At 39.6% G+C, this 27,520-nt stretch overlaps 1 protein-coding gene across 2 annotated transcripts in view; it reads left to right on the top strand.

Annotated features, from left to right (window-relative positions):
- The window catches only part of FNDC3B (fibronectin type III domain containing 3B), a 362,808-nt gene that overhangs the window by 320,546 nt on the left and 14,742 nt on the right, over window positions 1-27,520 (top strand). For both annotated transcript variants that reach the window (XM_023213445.3, XM_023213446.2), the window contains exons 23-25: window positions 7,697-7,909; window positions 23,310-23,476; window positions 26,040-26,167. In XM_023213445.3, coding sequence (XP_023069213.1) covers window positions 7,697-7,909; window positions 23,310-23,476; window positions 26,040-26,167 — 508 coding nt within the window. The remainder of the gene's footprint in view (window positions 1-7,696; window positions 7,910-23,309; window positions 23,477-26,039; window positions 26,168-27,520) is intronic.

Genomic DNA, 27,520 nt, shown 5'->3' with positions numbered 1-27,520 from the left:
TGCAGGTTTGTTACATATGTATACATGTGTCATGTTGGTGTGCTGCACCCATCAACTCGTCAGCACCCATCAATTCATCATTTATATCAGGTATAACTCCCAATGCAATCCCTCCCCCCTCCCCCCTCCCCATGATAGGCCCCAGTGTGTGATGTTCCCCTTCCCGAGTCCAAGTGAGCTCATTGTTCAGTTCCCACCTATGAGTGAGAACATGCGGTGTTTGGTTTTCTGTTCTTGTGATAGTTTGCTAAGAATGATGGTTTCCAGCTGCATCCATGTCCCTACAAAGGACGCAAACTCGTCCTTTTTTATGGCTGCATAGTATTCCATGGTGTATATGTGCCACATTTTCTTAATCCAGTCTGTCACTGATGGACATTTGGGTTGATTCCAAGTCTTTGCTATTGTGAATAGTGCTGCAATAAACATACGTGTGCATGTGTCTTTGTAGTAGCATAATTTATAATCCTTTGGGTATATACCCAGTAGTGGGATGGCTGGGTCATATGGTACATCTAGTTCTAGATCCTTGAGGAATTGCCATACTGTTTTCCATAATGGTTGAACTAGTTTACAATCCCACCAACAGTGTAAAAGTGTTCCTATTTCTCCACATCCTCTCCAACACCTGTTGTTTCCTGATTTTTTAATGATTGCCATTCTAACTGGTGTGAGATGGTATCTCATTGTGGTTTTGATTTGCATTTCTCTGATGGCCAGTGATGATGAGCATTTTTTCATGTGTCTGTTGGCTGTATGAATGTCTTCTTTTGAGAAATGTCTGTTCATATCCTTTGCCCACTTTTTGATGGGGTTGTTTGTTTTTTTCTTGCATATTTGTTTGAGTTCTTTGTAGATTCTGGAAATTAGCCCTTTGTCAGATGAGTAGATTGCAAAAATTTTCTCCCATTCTGTAGGTTGCCTGTTCACTCTGATGGTAGTTTCTTTTGCTGTGCAGAAGCTCTTTAGTTTAATTAGATCCCATTTGTCAATTTTGGCTTTTGCTGCCGTTGCTTTTGGTGTTTTAGACATGAAGTCCTTGCCCATGCCTATGTCCTGAATGGTACTACCTAGATTTTCTTCTAGGGTTTTTATGGTATTAGGTTTAACATTTAAGTCTCTAATCCATCTTGAATTAATCTTCGTATAAGGAGTAAGGAAAGGATCCAGTTTCAGCTTTCTACTTATGGCTAGCCAATTTTCCCAGCACCATTTATTAAATAGGGAATCCTTTCCCCATTTCTTGTTTTTGTCAGGTTTGTCAAAGATCAGATGGTTGTAGATGTGTGGCATTATTTCTGAAGGCTCCGTTCTGTTCCATTGGTCTATATCTCTGTTTTGGTACCAGTACCATGCTGTTTTGGTTACTATAGCCTTGTAGTATAGTTTGAAGTCAGGTAGCGTGACGCCTCCGGCTTTGTCCTTTTGACTTAGGATTGTCTTGGCAATGCGGGCTCTTTTTTGGTTCCATATGAACTTTAAAGCAGTTTTTTCCAATTCGGTGAAGAAACTCATTGGTAGCTTGATGGGGATGGCATTGAATCTATAAATTACCTTGGGCAGTATGGCCATTTTCACAATATTGATTCTGCCTATCCATGAGCATGGTATGTTCTTCCATTTGTTTGTGTCCTCTTTGATTTCACTGAGCAGTGGTTTGTAGTTCTCCTTGAAGAGGTCCTTTACATCCCTTGTAAGTTGGATTCCTAGGTATTTTATTCTCTTTGAAGCAATTGTGAATGGAAGTTCATTCCTGATTTGGCTCTCTGCTTGTCTGTTACTGGTGTATAAGAATGCTTGTGATTTTTGCACATTAATTTTGTATCCTGAGACTTTGCTGAAGTTGCTTATCAGCTTAAGAAGATTTTGGGCTGAGACGATGGGGTTTTCTAAATACACAATCATGTCATCTGCAAACAGGGACAATTTGACTTCTTCTTTTCCTAACTGAATACCCTTGATTTCTTTCTCTTGCCTGATTGCCCTAGCCAGAACTTCCAACACTATGTTGAATAGGAGTGGTGAGAGAGGGCATCCCTGTCTTGTGCCAGTTTTCAAAGGGAACTTTTCCAGTTTTTGCCCATTCAGTATGATATTAGCTGTGGGTTTGTCATAAATAGCTCTTATTATTTTGAGGTACGTTCCATCAATACCGAATTTGTTGAGCGTTTTTAGCATGAAGGGCTGTTGAATTTTGTCAAAAGCCTTTTCTGCATCTATTGAGATAATCATGTGGTTCTTGTCTTTGGTTCTGTTGATATGCTGGATTACGTTGATTGATTTGCGAATGTTGAACCAGCCTTGCATCCCAGGGATGAAGCCCACTTGATCATGGTGGATAAGCTTTTTGATGTGCTGCTGAATCCGGTTTGCCAGTATTTTATTGAGGATTTTTGCATCGATGTTCATCAGGGAGATTGGTCTAAAATTCTCTTTTTTTGTTGTGTCTCTGCCAGGCTTTGGTATCAGGATGATGTTGGCCTCATAAAATGAGTTAGGGAGGATTCCCTCTTTTTCTATTGATTGGAATAGTTTCAGAAGGAATGGTACCAGCTCCTCCTTGTACCTCTGGTAGAATTCAGCTGTGAATCCATCTGGTCCTGGGCTTTTTTTGGTGGGTAGGCTATTAATTGTTGCCTCAATTTCAGAGGCTGCTATTGGTCTATTCAGGGATTCAACTTCTTCCTGGTTTAGTCTTGGAAGAGTGTACGTGTCCAGGAAATTATCCATTTCTTCTAGATTTTCTAGTTGATTTGCGTAGAGGTGTTTATAGTATTCTCTGATGGTAGTTTGTATTTCTGTGGGGTCGGTGGTGATATCCCCTTTATCATTTTTTATTGCGTCTATTTGATTCCTCTCTCTTTTCTTCTTTATTAGCCTTGCTAGCGGTCTGTCAATTTTGTTGATCTTTTCAAAAAACCCTCCAAAAAATCAATGAATCCAGGAGTTGGTTTTTTGAAAAGATCAACAAAATTGACAGACCGCTAGCAAGGCTAATAAAGAAGAAAAGAGAGAGGAATCAAATAGACGCAATAAAAAATGATAAAGGGGATATCACCACCGACCCCACAGAAATACAAACTACCATCAGAGAATACTATAAACACCTCTACGCAAATCAACTAGAAAATCTAGAAGAAATGGATAATTTCCTGGACACGTACACTCTTCCAAGACTAAACCAGGAAGAAGTTGAATCCCTGAATAGACCAATAGCAGGCTCTGAAATTGAGGCAACAATTAATAGCCTACCCACCAAAAAAAGCCCAGGACCAGATGGATTCACAGCTGAATTCTACCAGAGGTACAAGGAGGAGCTGGTACCATTCCTTCTGAAACTATTCCAATCAATAGAAAAAGAGGGAATCCTCCCTAACTCATTTTATGAGGCCAACATCATCCTGATACCAAAGCCTGGCAGAGACACAACAAAAAAAGAGAATTTTAGACCAATCTCCCTGATGAACATCGATGCAAAAATCCTCAGTAAAATTCTGTAGTTCATTTTCTCGAACAGGACAAGTTCTCAATGTGTGTAGTGATGGTTGCCATTGTTGTTTTCTTCAATTGCTGAGATGTTTGTCTCACTCTCACCTTGCTGCGGATGGCTTATAAAGAAGCCCATCCTTTCAGCTGTTGGTGAGTCCTTGGCCATTACTTGGAGGAAGTGGGATCAGCAGGTTACTCATGTTATAAAGTGAGGTGGTGTAATAGTGCAGCCGCAGTGAAGACCTGCCCCTGTGCCGGCACTTTGGGCAAGACGTAGCACTCCCAAAGAAGTCATCAGGATGATGACTCCAAAAATGAACACTTGAAAGTTTGCTAGTGCTTTTGGCTGTCTTGAATCCTCTCCTATTTTATTGTAGAGTATAAAGTATTAAAAATTAGAAAATGCTTCTTAAATCCCTTATCTTAGTTAAGTAATCTTCTTTGTAATTGCAGAAAAAAGTCACTGTCCCCATTTTATAGATAAGGAAACTGTTACTTAAAAGTGTTCAATAATTTCTCCAAGGTCTCCAAATTGATGAGCAGGATTCCCAAAGAAGCTACACTGCTAAAGAGTGTTAAATGCTACCACAGTTTTCTTGGTGGTGATGGTGGTGGTGGTGGTGGTGTGTGTTAAAGCTAAGATTATATGCCTAGGAAATATGCACAGTGAAAGATTGGAAAACCATAGAGCTAAAGATATAAAGAACCTAGTACTTACCAAAATACTAGGGAGGCTTTGAGGAAGTAAATGAATTTACAACAGAAGTCAAATAGCAAATCTAAATTTATTTTTGTATCTTCTAAACTATTTTTAAATTCTTATAAGTGATTTAAATCTCTTAGCAATTTTTTTCTTGACTAGAATAGAACAACAATCTTAAGGAATTCATTACCTTATTTTCTTTTGTGTATTAAAGTAGCTAAGAGCTATTCAGTGGCACAGAGCAAAGGGTAGGATCCCCTAGAATGCAAGGTAAGCCAGCAGATGGCAGAAAGGATCTTGGCCTCTGGAATCTGGGAATGTTTGTACCTGGAATAAAGGGAAGGAATGGTGGTTTGGACACTGGAAGGACCTTAATATAAACCTTGTAGGTGAGGAAATGTGTTACACTGTTGAAGAAAGACTAAAACTTAATGTCTGGCTTAATTTCCTTTTCCTGAGAAGGGAAAGAAGGTAGTAATTTCTATCATCATGATGACTGCCTTTTTAAAAAGATTTTTCATTTCCAGTTGCAGAAAAATATGTTACATTCCAATCATAGAAAGAAACTTCTATTAATACCATAAAGCAATCTTATAAGACTCATGTGGGAGGCAAGGAAGAGTTGTAGTCGTTCAGTGTTATACCGAGAGACCTACATTGCTTTATCTACAGAAGACTTGATGCAACCCCAGTGTAATAGAATCTGGGAAAAGTAAGGCCCTTTGTAGTGGAGTTTTTGCTCTACTTTATCAGAGATGCGTATTTACTACATTCCAAACTATGAGGCAGATCTTTATCTAGTTTTAGGTGATTATAAATAGAGCTGCTATAAACATTTGTGTGCAGGTTTTTGTGTGAACATAAATATTAATTTTTCTAGAGTAAATACCTACGATTGGGATTGCTGGGTCATGTAATAAGTTTATATTTAAAAGGAAACTGTTCTCCTATGTGGCCATGTCAGTTTTCATTATCACCAGCAAAATAGGAGAGTTCCAGTTGTACCTTATCCCTGCCAGCACTTTTTTAACGTAATGGTATTACATTGCCAATTTAGTTTGCATTTTTCTAATGGCTAATGATGTCAAACATGTTTTTGTGTCCTTATTTGCCATCTGTATTTCCTCTTTGGTAGAGTGTGTATTCCAGTCTTCCGCCCATTTTTAATGGATTATTTCCTTAACTGAGTTTTGGGAGGTCATTATACATTCTGGATACAAATAATTTGTCGGATGTAATCTTGGCACGTATTTTCTTCCAGTATCTATTTGTTTTCATTCTCTTAGCAGTGCAAAAGTTTCAAATTTTGATGAAATCCAGTTTTTTATTTTTTTCTTTTATGTAAGATCATGCTTTTCATGTCATATCCAAAAACTCTTTACTTAATTCTAGGTAGTAGATTTTCTTCTGTGTTTTCTGCTTAAAAGTTTAATATTCTACATTTAGATCTGTGGTCCCTTTTGAGCTAAGTTTTGTGTAAGGTGTGAGGTTGAAGCTGAGGTTTATTTTCTTCCTATTGATATCCAATTATTCCACCACCATTTGTTGAAAAGACTGTCTTTTCTCCATTGGATTGCTTTTGCATCTTTGTCAAAAGTTGATTGGCCACGTTTGTGTAGGTCTATTTCTGGAGTCTCTATTCTCTTGTATTGATCTAGGTGTTTTTCTCTTCACTGGTACCACACTCTCTTGATTACTGTAGCTTTATACTAAGTCCTAAAATCAGGTAGTGTGATTCTTCAAACTTTATTCTTATTTTTAGACTTTGCATTAGCTATTTTAGTTCCTTTGCCTTTCCACGTCACTTTTTTTTTTTAATGAATAAAGAAAAGAGATTTGTTTGGCTCATAATGAACTGTAGGCTGTACAAAACCTTTGGTTCTGTAGGCTGTACAAAAAGTGTGGTGCCAGCATATGCTTCTAATGAGGCCTCAATAAACCTTTAATTATTCGGTCTTTCTAGGCCTCTGGAGGAGAGGGGCGTGTCTCCAAGATTTCTGAAATGCCTTTAAGGGCTTTTTCCCATTATCTTGAATATTAGTACCAGACTCCCTTTTAATCATGCTAATCTCTCTAGCAAGTGGTTGCTCTACAGACTGCGTTGATTCTTCTCCTGAAAGTACTCTTTCCTTCTCTACCACATGGCCAGGCTGCAAATTTTGTAAATTGTTACTCTTTGCTTCCCTTATAATTATAAGTTCCAACTTTAAGTCATTCCTTTGCTTCCATATCTGATCACAGGTTGTTAGAAGCAGCCAGGTCACCTCTGGAACACTTTACTCTTAGAAATTTCTTTTGTCAGATACCCTAAGTTTTCACTTTGAAGTTCAGCCTTCCACAAAGCCCTAGGACATGGAAACAATGCAGCCAAGTTCGTTGCTCCAGTTCCCAAAAGTTCCTCATTTCCATCTGAGACCTCCGCAGCATGGCCTTCACTGCCCATATTTCCATCAGCACTTTGGTCATAACCACTTAATCAGTGTCTAAGAAGTTCCAGACTTTCTTGTCTTCTTCTGAGCCCTCCAGACTCTTCCAGTGTCTGCCCATTACCCACTTCCAAAGTCAGTTCCACATTTTCAGGTATCTTTATAGCAACCCTCTACTCCTCAGTACCAATTTGCTTTGAGTTCATTTTGTGTTGCTCAAACAATTCTCCCACCACAACCTCTCAAGTACTGGGGCCACAGGCATGTGCCGCTATGCCCACTAAATTTGTTTTTTTGTAGAGATGGAGTCTCACTAGGTGGCCCAGCCTGGTCTCAAATTCCTGGACTCAGGCAATCCTCCTGCCTCGGCTTCTCAAAGTGCTGGAATTACAGGTGTGAGCCACTGCGCCTGGCCTAAAATAACATTTTATATATACATTTTAACTCTTTGATTTTAAATTCATAGATGATAAAGGTAATATCTTTCTTATTCATAACTCTGTGCTGCACATAGAAAATACCCAGCTAAGATTTTTGCACATCTGGATGGCATCCTGTTACTAGCAATATCTGCATGCTTAGCTCTAGTTAAGGACTTGCAGAGATTGTTGGATGAGGCTGGCAAAAGGGAGACATGAAATGTCCTATTGATAAGTTGTCCTTTGTTTTTGATTTTGAAGGATACTCATTTGTTCCCTCATTTAGTTTACTCTTGATAGCTCACCTACTTCCAAAACTGACCATGAGGTAGCTGAAGAGTAACTAGGACAAAATATAAAGCATATCTTTAGGATATCTTCCCTGAGACAGCAAACCTGTTTTTTAAAAATTAAGGAACTAAGAGATATCTTGCTACCGTGCTTTTTTGCTATTATTATTTTTTTTTAATGGAGACTATAGTCTGTCCACCTAGCGACCCCATGCTTCTATTTGTCTGGAGTTACTTTAACTTGTTTTTCTTCATTCTATGTTATTGCTTTAGGGGCAAGTAATAAATACTACGCTCAATGTTTATTTCGAATGAAGTATTGCTGCTGCTTTAACCTGCATTGTCTGTATTTTTTTTTCCTTTCTCTAGGATCAGAATTCAGGCTATAAATGAAATTGGAGCTGGACCATTTAGTCAGTTCATTAAAGCAAAAACTCGGCCATTACCACCCTTGCCTCCTAGGCTAGAATGTGCTGCTGCTGGTCCTCAGAGCCTGAAGCTAAAATGGGGAGACAGTAACTCCAAGACACATGCTGCTGATGACATGGTGTACACACTACAGCTGGAGGACAGAAACAAGAGGTGAGGTGGGGGTGAGGATGCTCCTGAAGCCTCTGTGGCTTTGACTTGCGGGATGAAATCTCAATCATACATTCTTATTTGCTTGCACTAAGACCCTCTTCCTTCTTGTTCAGAGGCTTCCTTTGACTTGAGTCCTGCGTTTTATACCTAGAGTTGTTCCCTTTATTCTCCATTTGGAATTTCTAAACATTCTAAAGATCCTGATTTCCCTACATAAGATAATATGCACTTTTTTTTTCCCTTTCATCAAACCAGATAATGGAGAGAAATTATCTAAAGAAATTGTCAAATTCAAGTTCACACTATGTAATAGCATTATATTAGTCATGAGTGCAGAGGGAAATAAGACCCAGGAAGAGATGTTACCTCTTTAAATATTCAGTAACCATCAGGACAAACATGTTTACCAATGTGAAATAGCTGTGGGTGATGTACAGATGGGGATTGTACTCTGTAACTATGGGCAATGCAATATCAAATTAACCAGAGCAAATAGGAGATTCTTCATAAGACTCCATACCCAGGAAACCCTCTTGGCTGTTGAAATCAAATGTAGCCTTTCACTTAGTATTTGTTTAACCTAACTTCATTTTCTCTGAAAATGGCCGATCAGAAGACAGTCAGCCAAACTGTATTTAGAAATAATCCGATGTCAAGCAAAAGTTAATGGTGACAGAATGTTCTGTTACCAAAAGTCCTAATCAGAGAATCAGGTAAAGGGGATGGGAGAGTACCATAAAACCAAGACAACCAAAATGCTGCTACTTCCCTGCTTACCTACTGACACACAAAACCAGTGTCAGTATAGAAGCATTTATGTCATTTCCTTTTATGCATTATACTATTCTGTTCTACACATATGGAACCCGTTCTAATTACACAGAAAACCCTGTCCCAGTCTCTACCCCCTACTCTTCAGTCAGGCAGTCTGATGGATTTCAGTACAGTGGAGCCCTGTGGGCCTTCAGTGGAAACCAAGGTTAAAAATCACATAAGACCCTACCTCTAGGAGCATAATAATCAATTTTTTAAATGGCCATAGAACGTTAGTGTCAGAGGAAAAAAGTGCTTTGGGAGTTTGAAGGAGGCAGAGACCATCTGGTTTAAAAGATCAGGAAAGGTTTCTTGAAAGATGTGACATTTGAGCTTGACTTTGGAGGACCTGTCAAACCTGGTAATTTTAATGACAGAATAAAAAGGGATTATCCTCTTGGAAATTAGTTCCAGTGAAGAGAACACAGAGAAGGTAAGGCTTCCTTTGATAGGTTCATGAGAGATTAAATTCATATTCATTGATACACAAGATCATTCATCTTACTGTGCCATATGTGCCTTCAGATGTGTTTTCATGGGCTTATTATTTTACTGGCTAGGGACTACTCAACGGGAGAGGGCTGGCAAGAACAGGAATTGTGAACTAACAGAAATCACAATACATGTATAAAAGTAGCATTGGGGGAAATTTTTAAGTGTCTTTTCATTTTTCCCAGGCCTGTGTCTTCCATTGGTGGTAAATCCTTAGAAAATAGCTTCTAGTTGTGCTGTTTTAGAAAAAAGTGAGGCACAGCAAAGTTGTTGAAACTGGTAGCTAGCCGAATAGGGATAAAGGCCAGTGCCTTCCAATTCCCCGTGCCCTGCCTCCACTGCTGTCTTAGAAATATGGGAAGTGAAGACTCTGCCCCAAGAAGGGCACCCCCCTCTTGCTGCAATCCTGCCCCGTGTGGGGCAGCAACCCACTAGTGCCTCATAGGGAAAACCATACAAACATGTAGTCTGATCCAAGGTTTTCCATGACACGGTGGCTCCTGGGCACAGAACAAAAGCTCCCCAAGCACTTTTCCAAATGAGGTTGCTGGCATGAGGCGTTTAAATATACCAGACAAAAAATAGTACAGAATCTAGTAATCAATACACATTGTTTCTTCCCCCTTCAAAAAGCCCAAGGCTTGCCTAATCAAATAAATGACTTGCCTAAATGTAAATGGCAATTTAAGAAAACTTCACATTAGGAACAGTATTTTTCTTAATTATAGGAGCTAGAGTCCAAATGTATCTTTTTAAATTAGATTTGTCAATGCTCTCAGAAAGTTATTAAAGTGATGGGAATATCGAGCATAATAAATTCTCATTCTATTTGTGAATAATTTTCCTGAGATTTAATAGAATGAAAACAGCCTAATTTTAGTTTGAAGATGACCTTCGTCAGTGTCTTGAAACTGAACTCTTGTAATGAGTGGCCTTTTGAATTCAAGCCTTTAACTTTGAATCTTGGCACATGGATATCAAGGAGAAACAATTTGAGTTGGATACATCATAATGCTTATTATTAGCATAGCCTTTGTCAATCTAGTCTCCTCAAGGTTCTTTAGGACCTGGCTTCTGCAGTTGAAAAGAACAGTATCTTCCTCCCAAGGGGTAGCTGTCTTTTTCATTGAACTTGTTGCTAGAGGAGCTTCTAGTTGTAAAGCACATATTCTTTAGCATATGTGTTAATTTCATTAACTACCAGTAAGCTCATCTTAATGCACGTGGCCAGAATAATGATATATCCTGCTTGTGACCAAGGCGAGAACCATAGATAGGCTTAATTGTTATTTTACTTCACTTTCTTACCTGCGGGCTCTCAAAGAGATTTTTTTCCCCTTAAGTTTGAGCGTATTTCTTGTAAATAAAAGGGATCCCAAAGAGCATCTTGCGCGAACCCTTGGCTTAAGACAACTCAACCTAAAATTCATCTAGATCACCTGGACTTTCTATGTTGAAAGGATTTTTCCCCCGGCATGGGACATTTGTTTCCCATCTATTCGGGCTTACGATACTGAAGAGTCCCAGTCCATATTTATGAAGGAAGCAGCCTGAAAGTGTTACCATGAACACTTTATAAACAAGCATTGTGGGCCTTTGAAAAGAAAGCTGCTGATGTCTGAGTTGTACGGGAGTCCTAACCAGCTGTTTAAGTGTTCTTCTTAAGTATATTTTGTAACAGAAGAAAAATGAAAATTAATATATCTGTGCTTCATAATTATCATGTTAAAGAGTTGAGTCAATTTTAGCAACTATTGCTAAATTTCCTTATTCATTAAATAAAGGGGTTAAACTAGAAGACGATCTCTGATATCCTTTCACCTTTTCACCTTAAAGCAACAAATCTTTGTAGCGTATTTGTGAATTAAATCCTTTATGAAAAGGTGTCCCTTGTAAATGAATGGGACGTGTTACTTCTTTTCCTTCATATTTTTAGCTTCTGCTACTCATAAGTAAGAAAATAAGAAAAATACTAACTTCCCTTAAGAGTAACTACTTAATGCCCAAAAACCCCTCAGGTTCTGCAACTATGATGCACTGATTTATGATGTTTATTTATATGCCTGTCACTCAGAAAATTTGAAGTGACCAAGAGATTTACAGATGCAATGTTCAGCCAAAAATGTTTTTAACCTTCTAAAGGATAGTTATATTTTTATCATTGTTATTTTGTTATTGTTGTTGTTTTTACAGCCTCCCTCCCAGGAAACTTCTATTTATTGCATGCCTACAGAGCACTAAGTGTTGAGAGTTCTGCCTACATTATTTAGTTCTTGAATAAAAAGGGAAATATTTTCTAGAAAGTAGGGTTTGTACGAAAGCCTTCTACCATTTAGGTGAAAAAAATACATTGATAAGTTGATTTGATTTCAACTTACAATTATTGGAGTTTTATACATCAAAGAGAGGCACTGCTTAAGTATTAGATGGACAAAGATGACTAAGATAGATCCCTTAAGGAGCTCATAGTCTGGTGGGTGATGGTAGGACACAGATGCTTTAAAGCAAATTATGATGTGGAAGGCCTAAAGATTGACACATGCACAGGGTATAGAGGGAAAATTGAAGAATGGCATCTAAGGTAGGCTTAAAATCAAATGAACACTTCTTAGAAAAGATGATAGGTTGAGTGAGTCTTAAAAGGATGCTAATCTTGTAACCTCATGTCTGGGGAGCTTTGGGATGGAGACTAGTGATGAAGACTTGGGATAGGATGAAAATTACAGACAAAACCTCCAAAGTACAGAAAGGTACCCTGAGTCTTTCTCCAGATAACTGTCTTTATTCGGTTATTTTCAGACCTGGTGCTTTCTTTCCTGTTAAGTTTGGGCATGTTTCATGTAAATAAAAGAGATCCCAAAGAGCATCTTGCCCAAACCCTTGGCTCAAGGCAAATCAACCTAGAATTCATCTAGATCACCTGGACTTGCTATGTTGAAAGGATTCTACCCCCTGGGATAGGACATTTGTTTCCCATTTATTCTGGCTTATGATACTGAAGATTCCCAGTCCATATTTATGCAGGAAGCAGCCTTAAAGTAGTGCTTCATATTTATGGAACTAAGTTCATTTCAATGATAAGATTATGATCATTCAATCATCGATTTTTTTTTTTTTCTTGAATTGCTAGTATGTGCTGGGCCTTATGAGGTATGTGGACTATCTGTGAGAGCTTATCTTGCTGAGGGAGATAAATTAACATTAAACAATAAGCAGACAGTAAAACAGACAGCAGACAGCAAAACAAAAATTAAATTAGTTTGGCCTTAGAGTGATTAAGTCTATTATTGTTAACAGATCCAGCACAGAAGATATGAATGTCTTTGGTTCCCGTGTTATACAAGAAAAAATATATCTCCAAAGTAAACATTTCCATAAAGCTGCATTAACCTCATACGGGCACTAGAATAACAGGATCAGCTTGTGCGTTTTAAGATTGTAGCACTGTGCCGATGACTTTGAAGATGCGTTTATCTGTGTTAAATGAAATGTTATGCTGCCCTAACAGAATTGGAGTTGATGCTGCTCCCTGTCCTGACCCTTGTGGGTCTATGTTCCCCGATAATTGTATACAGTACTGAGGCAGGAAGAACGTAAATTCCAGGAATGCATTTATGGTTAATCTGTTGTTGAGGTTTAGTCAGACAGCCAGTGTTTTTTAAACCAAGGCTCCATGAAATTGGGCTGGAGGAAGAGGGATCTAATAGAGCAGATAATTACCACTTGCTCTCCATTAACTCAGCCGTTGTGCCCAGGACACTTTTTCTTTTGGCCAGCAAAATTGGAGAGGCTTTGTCTTGTTTACAGGGAGCCTGTCTGTTGGCTATTAGAGAGGGACAGAAAGAATCTGATATAGAAACCGTAAAAGAATACACACTAGGCAACGAATAAAAGTGGCCGGGAACCTGAGCAGCATAGTGAGACCCTTTCTCTAGAACAGTTTTTAAAAACTTAGCCAGGCATGGAGGCACACACTGGGTCCCAGCTACTCCAGAGGCTGAAGTGGGAGGATCCCTTGAACTCAGGAGTTTGAGGTTGCAGTGAGCTGTGATCGCACCATTACACTCCAACTTGGGCAACAGAGTGAGACCCAGACTCTTTAAAAAAAAAAAAAAAAAAAAAAAGTCTGGAGTATATGGGCACTGAGAAGGTGTGAGCTTTCTCAGTGTATGCCTATTATAGAACAAACTCCTGCTTATATTTCTCAGACCATGTTGCTGAATTAAATGAAACAGACGTGAGGCAGCCAGCTCAGGGCCAGACCTTTAAGAAACCCACAGGATTTGCTTCCAGTGCTTCTCTGACTGGTCCCCGATCCATATGATCATCTTTGTTTGATAAATGACATTTTCATATTACATCCATCAGAAGGCTATCATGATTCTCGACATGGGTGTCAAATCTCTTAAAATCCCAGATCTGTTGCTGGATTTCTAGGTGACTAGAGGCATATCCCTTCACTTCTTTTTGCCTTAATTTCCCCTCCTACAAAATGCAAATAATGATAGCTGTCTTCAGTCCTTAACTGATGGAGAAAAAAAGATTTTAGAAACATTTTTGGCTGGATGTGGTAGCTCATGCCTGTAATCCCAACACTTTGGGAGGCCAAGGCAGATGGGTCACCTGAGGTTAGGAGTTCAAGACCAGCCTGGCCAACATAGTGAAACCCCATCTCTACTAAAAATACAAAAATTAGCCAGGCATGGTGGCAGATGCCTATAGTCCCAGCTACTTGGGAGCCTGAGGCAGGAGAATTGCTTGAACCTGGGTGGCAGAGGTTGCAGTGAGCCAAGATCACACCACCGTACTCCAACCTGGGTGACAGAGCAAGACTCCATCTAAAAAAAAAAAAAAAAAAAAAGGACATTTTTTATTTCTTAGAAAAGGAGCATTTTATCTCTTAGAAAAACAGTTTAGCCTTTGAAACAGAGTAGCTTAGTCAATCTTAGGCTAAAATGTCCAGGCGCGGACAGAGGTGAGAGGTGGCAAATGAATTATTTGAGATCTTAACTGGACCGGAAATAGAAGTCAGATTGCAGTTTTACTTCTCATTTACTAAAAACAAAAATAATGGAATTAGATAGCATTTTTTTCAGGTTGAGACAAGGTCATTAAAACATTAGTAGGCAAATAGAAATTTAGAAAACTCTGGGAATAGCATCCTTGAAGATTTTACTGCATATACTTGAAAGCAGAGAGGAGAGTGGGAGAATGCAAACTTTTCAGGTGGTCTTTAGAAATTCTAGTCATCCTTTTTTCAAATATAAATAAATCTTCTTTTTAATATATTAATGCCTAAAGTATACCAAAAAAAAAAAAAAGGTTTTTTTTTTTGTTTTATTCCTTTATTCTTTGTAAAGAATTTCCACCATCAGTAGGTATAGTGAAATTTTATCTCTTAGAAAAGGAGTATAAAAATATTCCACTCATTAATGAAACAGTATTACAGCCTAATCACTCACCAGCCAAAAAAGGTCCATATACAGCCAGGGACAGAGGGTTAGGAAATTAACCTCTTTTCTCAATAGCTGTTGGCACGTTCATGCTCAGTTGGTAAACGAGGACTCTTGCCAACATCAAAATCAGTTTAGGTATTGCACCTTCCCTGCCTCAGGTTCCCCACATGATGCCATCTGCTTCTCCATAGACATGGTCAGACTCCATGTTCTTGGCAGAGTGAGGGCGAATACTATCCATTTCTATTTTGAGCACCATTCGTTCCCAAATGCCACCTGAGTAACATACGGAATTCTCTATCTCTTCCTCTCTCTCTCATTCGTATGGAGCCCAGGAAAATTAAGAAAAAAAAAAAAAAAAACATGTCATTTTTAATGAATATTGCTGAGCTGTTGATTTTTGATATTGTGAAACATGTTTTGAAAGGTACCATTTGCAGCCTTTAGTGGACTACAGGTTATTTTAGGTCAGCAGGTTAGAGCATTTTGAGAAGTTAATGTTAATGGGTTGCTGTGAGCCGGTAGTTGGCCTAGGGATTATAAGATAACAAGGTAGTAAACGTAGAAATGTTAGCATTATCTCTTATTTTCCACCATGAATTTAAGTTGTAGGCCAGTTAGAGCATCCTTGGATGTTTTTTTCAAAATGAAACTGTTTTAAGGAAGCATTCTAAAGCTAAATTCTTCATGTATATTATGTATCTCCCTATAGTGATTTAAAATAAAGGAACATTTAAAGATTTAACATGATGGAACTTCTTCCTTCAGTTGCACTTGAGTGCAAGAAGTCAACTTTCACAATGTTAAAGCCTAAAATATTGAAATTAAAAGTATAGCCTTCCCCTGGACTTTCTGGAAAATGCCCAGAATCTGTTGTTTGCCTTTCTAGTACGTATTCAATAAGGAGTCATAGAATTTACTTTGATCTCATAAAAGTTCCTGCCAACTGAACAAGACAGCTGTTTTCTGGCAGTTGAGCTGCAGAGAGTTATGTGACTTGTTCAAGTTTACAGTGACGGTAATAGTCTGCATTCTGGCTAAGATCTGTGTGTATCTTTTTGCTCTTGAAACCTTGCTCTGTCCCGCCATGGAGTACTCTGACTGGCAAGCAGAATAAAATAAGCAAAGTCATTCAGTATTCACAGACACATAGAACTTTGTTTTTCATTTTTAAATGTCTTTTTTTTAGAGCAATTTTAGGTTCACAGCAAAATTAAGCTGAAGGTACCAAGATATCCCTTATCCCACCTACCCTGACACATGCACAACCTTTTCTATTATCAGCATCATCCCCCACAGTGGGACGTTTGTACATTTGTTACAGCTGATGAACAGACATTGGCACATCATTATTACCCAAATTCCATAATTTACATTACGGTTTACTCTTGGTGTTGTTCACTGTATGAATTTGGACAAATGTATGATGATGTGTTTCCACCATTATGGTATCACATATAGTTGTTTCCTCAGTATCTTGGGTGATTGGTTTCAAGGCAACACCCTCCCGCCCCGCCCCCCAACAAATCCGTGGAAGCTCCTCCAGTCCCTTATATAAAATGGCATAGTATTTGCATATAACCTACGCACATCCTCCTATACACATTAAATCATCTCTAGTTTACTTACGATACCTAATTAATGACATTGCTATGTAAATAGTTGTTATACTGTATTGTTTAGGGAATAACAAGAACAAAAAAGGCAGAACATGTTCAGTATAGATGCAAGCATCATTTTTCCCCCATTATTTTCTATCTGCAGTTGGTTGATCCACAGATATGGAACCTAGGGATATGGAGGGCCAACTGTGCAGAATGTTTTTTTAAATCATTGGTAAATCACCAACATTAAAACTCATGTATGCTTATTGCCATCTAAGTGTCTTGTTTCAAGAAGGTATTACAGTCCAACCTGAAACAAGTTATGGGCAGAGTCATCAAGAATTTAGGCTGTAAACTTTTAATGACCCACCCAACCTTCTAACCAGTTTATTTCCCCTTTCCAAGTAAATATTCTTCGTGTAGGACAGCATTTCTCCCCATCTTTCTTCTAAGTAAAAATGCCCAACGCTATGGGCGGTGCCTAAATTGGGCACATTGCCCCATCTTGGTGTTTTCAGCAACAGTTCTTAGCCTGGACTCGCCAGGACAGGGTGATATTGGTCACATGCCCAACTCTTCTCTCCAACTCAAGAAAACCTCATGGAATGAAAGCGAGAGGGATGCCATTCTGAGGACTCCTTCAGCTTTTCCAACCTTGTAAAACAAACTCGTGAGCATTGGTGCTTTGTTAATAATATTCGTGTTAGAAACAATAATATTTACATAGTATTAAAAACAGTGGTATTTATGGAACATTTAATAAGTGCTAGGCATTGTCTAATGGGTTTTCCTTCATCATCCCTTTTAATTCTCTTAATAATGCTACAGGGTAGTTACTCTTATCGTACCAGCTTTACAGAGGAGGAAACAACTTACCTGATTATAGAACGCACCATTACCAGACTGTTGAACCTGAACTCAGACCCAGGCCAGCTTACTGCAGAACTTCTGTCATCACCCACTGTGTTGTATCCGAAGCCCCTGCACAGTTGAGCCCCACAGGTGTTACTGTGCTTGTCCTGTTCTTGGTCCTCACAGGAGCCTGGGTCATGGGACTGATGCCTCTGCAGCTTCATGGGCACAGGCAGCAGGGGATGGAGGTAGAGTAAAAGACCCCTCAGAGGTATTGCCAGCGTGGGCCGGGGCTCCTGTGGTACCATAAGGGGTGCCTGTAGCTACATATGCCTCAGCCTGAACTCGTACTAAAATGACTCAGTGACTTTATTGAGCATGTAGTATGTTCCAGGAACTGCTACATGTACATTATTCCTTGTTGCTTTTGTCAGCAAGAGTGCTCATGTCACGAAAATAACAAAGTGAACATTTTATTTGTATTCCTTGGCCACCAAATTAGATGAGTGATTTGTGTTGGGGAGAGCTAAATGTCTGGCATAGGCTGCAACAGAACATTGCAAATTTAGATTGACATGTTCCTGCTGGGTCAAAAGCTGTGAATCACCCCAGTAACCTGGGAGAGGCCTATATAGCAGGAAATGGGAGCCAGAGGTCCTCAGGGTACAATTCAGATCCCCAAAAGGTGACCTGTGGCCTTCGTGGTGCAGAGTTTGGGGCCGTTGAATAATGCCATATGCCAGGCTCTTACTGTGTCCTGGGCTCAGTGCTAAGGTTTTACCCACATAAATATTGCACTGACTCTTAAAACAGTCTACAAGGTAGATGCTATGCCCGTTGTACAAATGGGAGGAACTGACACTTAGCAGGGGTGAATGATGTGGCAGTAAAGCGTAGAGCTGGTTAGAGCACAGGTCTTCCTGGGTCCAAGTCCCTGTGCTCCACCTCCTCCACCCACAGTGTCAGAGTTACAGAGTGGGTGAAGGATGGTCCAGTCCTTCTCAGCAGCAGGGGAGCAGCTCAGGGTTAAGCAGGTGTGACTCCTCGTGGAGTGCATCCCTGTTTCCTGAGCCCCACTTGCTGTCAGAAACCAAGGTATTGAGGGCTTAGTGAGAGTTTTTCACCATTTCCTGTTGCTTTAGGTCCTCTTGTTTCCAGTTGATTTCTTCCTATTCCAGGGATCTCCTCCCTTCCCCAGGGTTGGAGCAATGCACACTGAAGTATTAATAGTAGTGATCAGCGCCTTCAAGACAGCAGGACCCTCTGTTGTCTTCTGGCCATGGTGTGATGTCCCAGGGCCTGTGGTGCATAAGCAGGTGGAATCTAAGCACTGACCCTGGTCATTCTAAATATAAGGGGAAGAGAGAGGACTAGGAAATCTGGACAGATGCCATTCTCCTCTTCATGGCAAAGCCTTGCTCTTCGGAATCCTTATCTGCATTTAAAATGTGTGGTCTTCAATCATTGTATCTTGGGATGCTTGGTATGTTTAATTCTATCACAGAAGGCCTCTGGCTTACTTATTAATGAATGTTGAAATTAAGTTGGTCTTTTAAAAAAGATACAGGAGCAAGAAAAAAATTAACTTAGTCTTCATAAAACAAATATTTGATGAATATTTGTAATCTCTCCCTGAGTGGTTCTAGCCACAGGGGTGTTAACCTGCAGAGCTTCCTAGAAAGAGCACCATGCAAACGGCCATAAATCATTGGCCCTGAAGAAAGAAGATTCTCTCTTCTTCTGCCTCCTGGAATGATGGGAAATAATTATAGAATTGGGATAAAAGAGGAATTATATTATTCTTGTGTCACCATATGTGCTTTTTATTATGTTTTGATAGGTCTTTCTTGTCTGATATTGGAGGAGCAAGGAGAACCAGACATTACTGTCAGCATGTACATTTCATGCTAGGGTTTACCAGAAAGAAATTTAGGATCGACAGTTATCTGAGGCCTGCTGTGTCAGAGCTTGGGGCTTTTATGTGAGCTATCAAATTCAGACCTCACCAGTGTGTTCTGAGGAAGCGTTTCTGCCCGTACTTCACTGGCAGGACCCGCCTGAGGGAGAGTAAACAGCCTCACAGGCGTAGTCCCACAGCTCATGTCTGAGGCCAACATAGCAGCCCGCTCTGCAGGGTTGCCTCTTACCCGGAAAAATAACTTCTGTGTTAGCAGACAGTAATGTACATGGTCTCTCACAACACACAGGGAGTCCTTTCTAAAAATCCTATCTTCACAGCATTAAGATGATTATAACTAACACATATTGAGTTATTATATATCAGGATTAGGCTAAGCACTTTGATTTTATTTATTTATTTATTTATTTTATTCATTTTGAGTCAGAGTCTTGCTGTGTCACCCAGACCAGAGTACAGTGGCGATCTTGGCTCACTGCAACCTCTGCCTCCTGGGTTCAAGTGATTCTCCTGCCTCAGCCTCGTGAGTAGCTGGGACTATAGGCACGCACCATCATGCCTGGCTAATTTTTGTGTTTTTAGTAGAGATGGGGTTTCACCATGCTGGCCAGGCTGGTCTCGAAATCCTAAGCTTGTGATCCGCCTGCCTCAGCCTCCCAAAGTGTTAGAATTACAGGCGTGAGCCACCACGCCCGGCCAGTACTTTTCTTTTATTAACCCATTTAAACCTCACTATCTCTGAGGTTGGTTCCATCATTTCGCTGATTGTACAGATGAGAAAACGGAGGCATGAAGAGGCTAAACTACTCGCTGGTGTCTCATAGTCTACAGAGTCAATTCTGGTCTCAGAAATTGCATTTACTGAAAGCCTACCAAGTACCCAGATCTTTAGGGGATATAGAAGAAGTTTAACTAGAATCTATTTGCTTATGTATTTAATGAATTTTTTTGTTGAAAAGAGTAAAATGACATGAAATTGGAAATGACTGTGATAAATGATTTCCATAGTATAAAAAATTGGTACCAAGTCTTTCTCATCCCTTTCATGCCATGGTTTCATTCTTGCAGTTCTCTTTCTGTTCTTACCTTTTTTATTTCCTTAAGAAGACGAAAGGGTAGGGAAACCTTTAAAGTGAGGAAAATGTCAGCTTTTTAATAATGTGCCTACTTGCTACCTCTGTCTTTGATGTCTCCCTGTGGGTCTTGGTCACACTTCAGAGTGAGATGATTGGAGAACATCTTCAGAAGGCATTAGCTATGATCATCTTGCATCATTGCTCAGCCCCTCTGACCTTGGGCCTGTGTGTCCATCTTAGGGCACAGGCCCCAAAAGGACAGGGTACATCAGTGTTTCTAGATGACCTGATTGACACTTGATGTTTGTCTGCCTTGGGCTAAAGCTCTTAGGATTCCTTATATCTCCCCTTCCCATCTTACACTTGTTTCACCCAGGAGAGAGCCTCTGTCATGCCTATCGTCTCCTTTCCTCCTGAGGGCTCAATATCTGGTTAAATTACATGACATAGGAATTAGTTACCATCTATTTTGGCTATTTCCATACACATTCTGAGAACAAAATAAAAGAGCTCTTCTCCATGCCCCTCTCATAATTTCTTCCCATGCCCCTTTTTGGGGAAGGCAGGCCAGTCATAGCAGTGATGGCTTTGATCAGAGCAATGAGCAGATCATGATTTATTATTGCCAGAGTAGACAGTGGGCTACATTAGAGGACTGCTTAGACACATGCTTATTCTAGAAAGGGCTGAAGGAAGAAAGAACCACCCCTTTCCCTCCTCTTCTCATCTCCCTTCTGCTGGGAGCACCAGGCTGCCAGTTCCCAACTTCCTCTCCACAGGGAATTGCAGCTGTAAGGTGGCCTCCGGAGCTGCCTAACTCCGCCTTCACTGAAAATAAGGTGACTGAATTTTAAAGGTGAAATCCTCTGCAGTCATGTCTCCACCACAGCCTTCAAGGTCACTCCCACTTTTTTCTAGACACAAATGGGGTCATTTTTGTATTTCTAATTAACACTGTCTCCAGACATAAATAAAATTTTACATTTCTCATTACTATCAGCTGTTTCCACTATGTTTTTCATAGATTGGAATGCAGTTTTAAACAGTTAATAAAATGCTCCAGTACAAGAACAAAACAAGAAGTTAAAGGACAAAATAGAAACAAGATTCTGATGTACTTGAAAATTGATACGTATGTTGTCTGTGCTATTTAGATTACAAACTTAGAGTACTGCATTTGCTTCAGTAAATTTCTTTGTGACTGAGTGCTGCTGCTTACATTGTAATTGGATCTGGGTACAAATATACATTGAACTTATTTTCCAAAAATACTCTCCTTAGAGTGTGGCATGGCAGGAAAGCATACTGTTCCTAATAGTCCTTTCCAAACTCCTTTAAAAACTGACCTTTATGGCAAGTTTGTAATGAAGATGTAACACTTTCACTTCTTAAACCATGACTTGATTTGTGATATAATTAAGGGCAATTACTCCTGTTAGAGATTGTAGACTGGGTTAGGCTGAGTTAATAAATAGCTGTTTGGCTCTAGCATTAGCAAGAATGTCTTCATTAGGGTAGTAATGTGTCAAGAGTGCTAAATAGGTTGCCATGGTATTTGTGGGTTTCAGCCTGGACTCTGGCTTTCCTGAAATTAAAAATGTTCAGCCTTTAATAAAAGGCACTTCCTTACACAGCAAAGCAGACAGAACACTAAATAGGTGAAATGACCAGGGCTCAGGAACTTGATTGCAGAGGCTGATGAATACACATGTGGATATTTTAAAGTAAGCATTGACTCTGGCAGGCTTTGTTAAAAAAAAAGGAAAAAAAAGAAAAAGAAAAGGAAAAAAGAAAATGTTTTAGATCTGTATCTCTTCATTTTTCCATTCATTCATCCATCCAGAGGGACTATTCTCCAGCACATGGAAAAGCTGCTGCTCTGCTTCAGAAAACCTAGCCCACACTCAGGACCAGCCAACTCACAGGGATTAGGTCTTATTCATCTTTCAAATCCACAGAGCCTAGCACACAGCAGATGTTCAAGAAATGTTTGCTAAATGAATACATAAATTCTGCTTACCCCTAGGCCAAATTGGTCAAAGAGTCAGACATTTTGGCTTATGATTTTGTTAGTGGTCGACTTCCAGTAGTATCTGAAGACAGTGGATTGTCCTCAGATGCTGTGACGAAGCCCTGGAAATGTAGAATCCGTTGGCCTGTCTGTTTAGGAACAAGGCATTGTGGTTGGATTAACTTATGTAGTGATTCTCAAAGTGTCCACTGGACCTGCAGGATTCAAATACTGAATCTACTAAATATCCTGGATGACTTATGGGAAGTTATGTTATTTCCAAAATTTTACAGTTAAACTATAGTTTTTAAAAAGATGACAGCATATTATAGTTCTCAAATACATTTTTATTGTGAAAATGTTGTTTTCAAGACCCTGGGGGAAAACACCTAAAACATAAGACCCTGTTTGTTTATCTTTGTGCCTGTTATGCTTAACGTTTCGTGGAAATCTTAATTAGCAGAGAAGTGCAAAATAGTCCTGGATCAGATAGGGGAAGGAGCCAAAAGCTGCCACTCCAAACTGTCCAGCCCACCTGTGCTGTTTGTCTGTGATTTTGATGAACCTGATGGATGATTCTGAACACAGTATTTTTTTTTTTTCTCTTTACATGAGTTCTCAGCGATCCATAGTTCTAAATGTCTCCTTAGCAATTGAGGAATGGGGCTTTGAAAAACTCTTGGGAAGACAGATAAAAGTTAAAATTAAAAGTATTTCTGGCCAAACCTCAGTTATTTGCAAAATTTGGCTAAAGAGGACATATTATTTCTTAGGTGTCCTGTTAACATTAACTTCATTGCCTAGGAAATAGTAGAATATTAGTTTATGCTATCAGATTATAGATATTACCATTATGAAAAATTTGAAAATTCTGTTTTTTATTAGTAAATAAAAACATGGGCAAATAAAAACATTCTGATGTTTCTAGAATCTAGATCCTAATTAAAGGAGTCTCATTCCAGTCTTTATATGTGCTTAAGTTTATGTTTTTCTTTTATAAAAACATACATTTAGACATTAAACTTAACCCTAATGTAGCAACTGGCTGATTATTAATTCAGAATATATGAAAAGCATTTACCAAGTTGGCCTAATCTGCTCCAGTAGTTTGCATCATAATTAATTTCTTGTCATTAATAGAAGTTCAGGTGGCTAATTGATTCTGCTCCTTCTTCTAGGTTTATTTCAATCTACAGAGGACCCAGCCACACCTACAAGGTCCAGAGACTGACGGAATTCACATGCTACTCCTTCAGAATCCAGGCAGCAAGCGAGGCTGGGGAAGGGCCCTTCTCAGAAACCTATACCTTCAGCACAACCAAAAGTGTCCCCCCCACCATCAAAGGTGTGTAGACTGTGTATTCTTTCATGCTTTCTTGTGAGAATAAGGAACTGTTGGGACTTATAGAAATAAGCTCTTTTCTGATGTTAAATATAATGTCAGCAAGAGAGAATCAAAAGAACATTCTAACGAAGATTGAGCAATGTGTTGTGTAGGTGAAATGAGAGACCTTGAAAGGAAAGGGCCTACAGATAATGACTTTTCTCTGTATGTATGCGTGTTTATCAAAAATAATGGTTACAAATAAGGGTTAATTCCTGGTGTTGCAGCCCTTAAGACAGTTTACCAAGGAAGGCATCACACTCCCTTTCCTAGACGTTCAGAGAAGCAGAGGTTGGCATTCATCTTTCAGTGACTTTGGTGCCTAGAGACTGACTTAGGCAACTTCAGCAGCCTTTCCCTTTTGGCACACAGCTCTTGGTGTGGAGCGATGCCTTTGGAAAGCTGTAGCAGTGATCTGCTGTAATCTCCTTGGGTACTTATCTTGAAGTTTGTGGGTGACTACTTTCCTACTCTGACCCCTTAATGCGATTGGGTACTGCAGAAGTCGTGAGAGCCCCACATATCCAGATCTTCCCCCAGGTCTCCTGAGGCTAGTGAACAAAAGACACTCTGCTTGGACCCTACTTCCACTGGGTCTGCTGAGCCTTCAGCCTGTTTTCTAGCCACAGAGCTATGCCTGACTGAAGCTAACTTGCAAGGCAGGAAATAGCAACAGGAGCCATAGCATGCTCAGCCTGTCCACCCAGCCACTCCTGGACTCCTGAGGCCCTGCCTCATCTCCTGCAAATACTGTGGTTCTTGTGGAGATCCCTGCAGCTTGTCTTTAAGGGGACAGACAGCACAAGTGGCTTTATCTAGCTGTTGCTCAAAATAATCCTAAGGCTGACAGCAGGGTAAAGTACAACCTGCAGAAAAGATCCTTGCATATGTGTTTGACTCTCTACTCCCACATGAGGTGGTATGTCAGCTACAACCAGGGCACAAAGTCAATTATAGGAACTCTCCAGGACCTGGGTCAGGGTTTGGCTTGGATTGTACGAACCCCATAGCCCCTTCCAGGATTAGTTTAGGGCAAATACCTTGCTCCTGCTTCCCTGCCCTGAAGACTCTTTGGCAGATCCTTCTTTATATGACTAAGAAACAAGTATGAATGTGCATACACATGTATGGCCTTGCCAGGTCACTTTGGCAGTAAACGCCCTGGCCCTTTGGTGCGGCTTTGCCTTTCAGTTATAACACAAAAGATGTCTGAGCACACTGTGGCTGCTTTGGTTTGTTAGTACTGAGGAAGGGTGGCTAGATTTATCAATTATCCCACTTCAGTGGTCTTTCTAGTATGAAGGAGTACTATCTTTGCCTCTCAAAGGGATTCTTGGTGGGGATACATTTTACAAAAAATACAATGGCACATTGATAGTGCTTGCATCTCCCGACCTTTCTACTTCAGAAGGGCAGTTTTCCCACTCTGACACATGATCAGGTTGTCTTCCTCTCACTCTTAGATTCAGGAAATTATTGTCTTAGCTGGAGGACTGTTTAATCTGATAGGCTTCCTTATTTAGTTTTTTCATAAAATGCTTGGAATTTTGGCCACGTATTTCCAGCATAGGCTCCTTTTTTTCTTCTTCTTTCTTTCTTCTTTCTTCTTTCTTCTTTCTTCCTTCTTCCCCCCCCCCCCCTTCTTCTTCTTCTTCTTAAGGAAAGCATTATTTTTCTGAAACAGTGGCACACAGAATTGCAAGTAGAAAAAACTCTCTCTAAAGAATTAGTTGCATGTAATTAGGGGCTAAAGTATAAGGGGGTTCAGACAGGAGATATACGTTCTAGTTACAAAATAGGAAAATGTCATATTGAATCATAGAAGTTATGAAAATATTTTTTAAATCTAGAATATTTTAAGTGCCTTACTACAGACTAATATAATTTAGTTTAAATGAGAATGAGGAGTTCAGTAAGTGAAAAATAAAATATATATAAATATACTTTAATTTTTAAAGGCTTTCAGTGCTACGCATTCTCCAGGACTGCTCTCACATGTCACCTGCTCCTCAAACTTTCCTTAGATCCCCACCCAGTTATGCTCTTTTCCTCCCCTGGAAATTCCCAGTGTTTTGTTTGCATCTCTCATTTTTATTCTCTGATATTTCTTTTTGTATGCGTCTCATACCTTGCTCTCCCCTTCCTTCAACTAAATCTTAAGTTTCTTGAAAACAAGATTTACCTTGCCTGTTTTTGCATCTCCCAGAATACCTAGTGCAGGGCCTAAGCCATAGAGGATGCTCAATTGCCATAGGAGAAAAGAAGATGTGATCCACATCAAGCTGTTATTCATGGGATAATGGGCAAAGGATTTTTCATCAATGGCTTTTTAGTCATGGAGTAACTTCTCTGCCTAAAGGGCACCCTGATGGTTTTATGAGTGGCTGGGCAAATAAAGTTCTCTCTCAGGGCAAACATAGGCACAATCTTGCTCTCTCGTGGATTCTCACAAATAGTGCTAAAATATTGACTATTAACATGATACTTTGAATTTTGAGCTTGGATGTGTGGATTTGTATTTCAGCACCTCGAGTAACACAGTTAGAAGGAAATTCATGTGAAATTTTATGGGAGACGGTACCACCAATGAAAGGTGATCCTGTAAACTACATTCTGCAGGTATTGGTTGGAAGAGAATCTGAGTACAAACAGGTAAGAACCAATGTACATGGCACATGTGCGACTGAGTATGGCTGGCTCCATGCCTCTCTTCATTGCTATGAATGACTCAGTGAACTATGTTTTTCTTAAAATCAATGATAGAAACTGCCTAACTTGTACTTATTACATAATTCTTCAGAGTGTGTGAAGCCTAGTTTACATTTTGTATATGGTGGTATTCATCTTCAATTTTCAGTTCTCAAGCATATGCTCGTCTTAAAGAGTTGTAAAGTGTTTATTTGTATTTGACATTGATGGTGAGGTTTGCATGTATCAAAGTCTGTATGTAATTGAAAACTGAAGTGCCTGTGATTTTACTATAGAGGGGAAGTAGTCTCTCTTTTTGTTGTTGTTAGTATTGATCTTTTTAATTATTATACTGTAAGTTCTGGTATACATGTGTAAACATGCAGGTTTGTTACATAGGTATACTTGTGCCATGGTGGTTTGCTGTGCCCATCAACCTGTCATCTACATTAGGTATTTCTCCTAATGCTATCCCTCCCCTTGACCCCCACCCCCTGTCAGGCCCCAGTGTGAGATGTTCCCCTCCCTGTGCCCATGTGTTCTCATTGTTCAACTCCCACTTATGAGTGAGAACATGCAGTGTTTGGTTTTCTGTTCCTGTGTTAGTTTGCCAAGAATAATGGTTTCCAGCTTTATCCATGTCCCCCTGCAAAGGACATGAACTAATTATTTTTTATGGCTGCATAGTATTCCATGGTGTATATGTGCCACATTTGCTTTATGCCTAACATTGATGGGCATTTGGCTTTGTTCCAAGTCTTTGCTATCGTAAATAGTGCTGCAGTAAACATATGTGTGCATGTGTCTTTATAGCAGAATGATTTATAATCCTTTGGGTATATACCCAGCAATGGGATTGCTGGTCAAATGGTATTTCTGGTTCTAGATCCTTGAGGAATTACCACACTGTCTTCCACAATGGTTAAACTAATTTACACTCCCACCAACAGTGTAAAAATGTTCCTATTTCTCCACATCCTCTCCAGCATCTGTGGTTTCCTGACTTTTTAATGACTGCCATTATAACTGGCATGAGATGGTATCTCATAGTGGTTTTGATTTGCATTTCTCCAATGACAAGTGATGATGAGCTTTTTTTCATATGTTTGTTGGCCGCATAAATGTCTTCTTTTGAGAAGTGTCTGTTCATATCCTTTGCCCACTTTTTAATGGGGTTGTTTGTTTTTTTTCTTGTAAATTTGTGTAAGGTCCTTGTAGATGCTGGATATTAGCCCTTGTCAGATGGATAGATTGCAAAAATTTTCTCCCATTCTGTAGGTTGCCTGTTCACTTCGATGATAGTTTCTCTTCCTGTGC

Source organism: Piliocolobus tephrosceles, chromosome 2 (assembly GCF_002776525.5).
Source record: "Piliocolobus tephrosceles isolate RC106 chromosome 2, ASM277652v3, whole genome shotgun sequence".
Taxonomy (NCBI): Eukaryota; Metazoa; Chordata; class Mammalia; order Primates; family Cercopithecidae; genus Piliocolobus; species Piliocolobus tephrosceles.
This window is presented reverse-complemented; position numbering and strand designations above follow the sequence as displayed.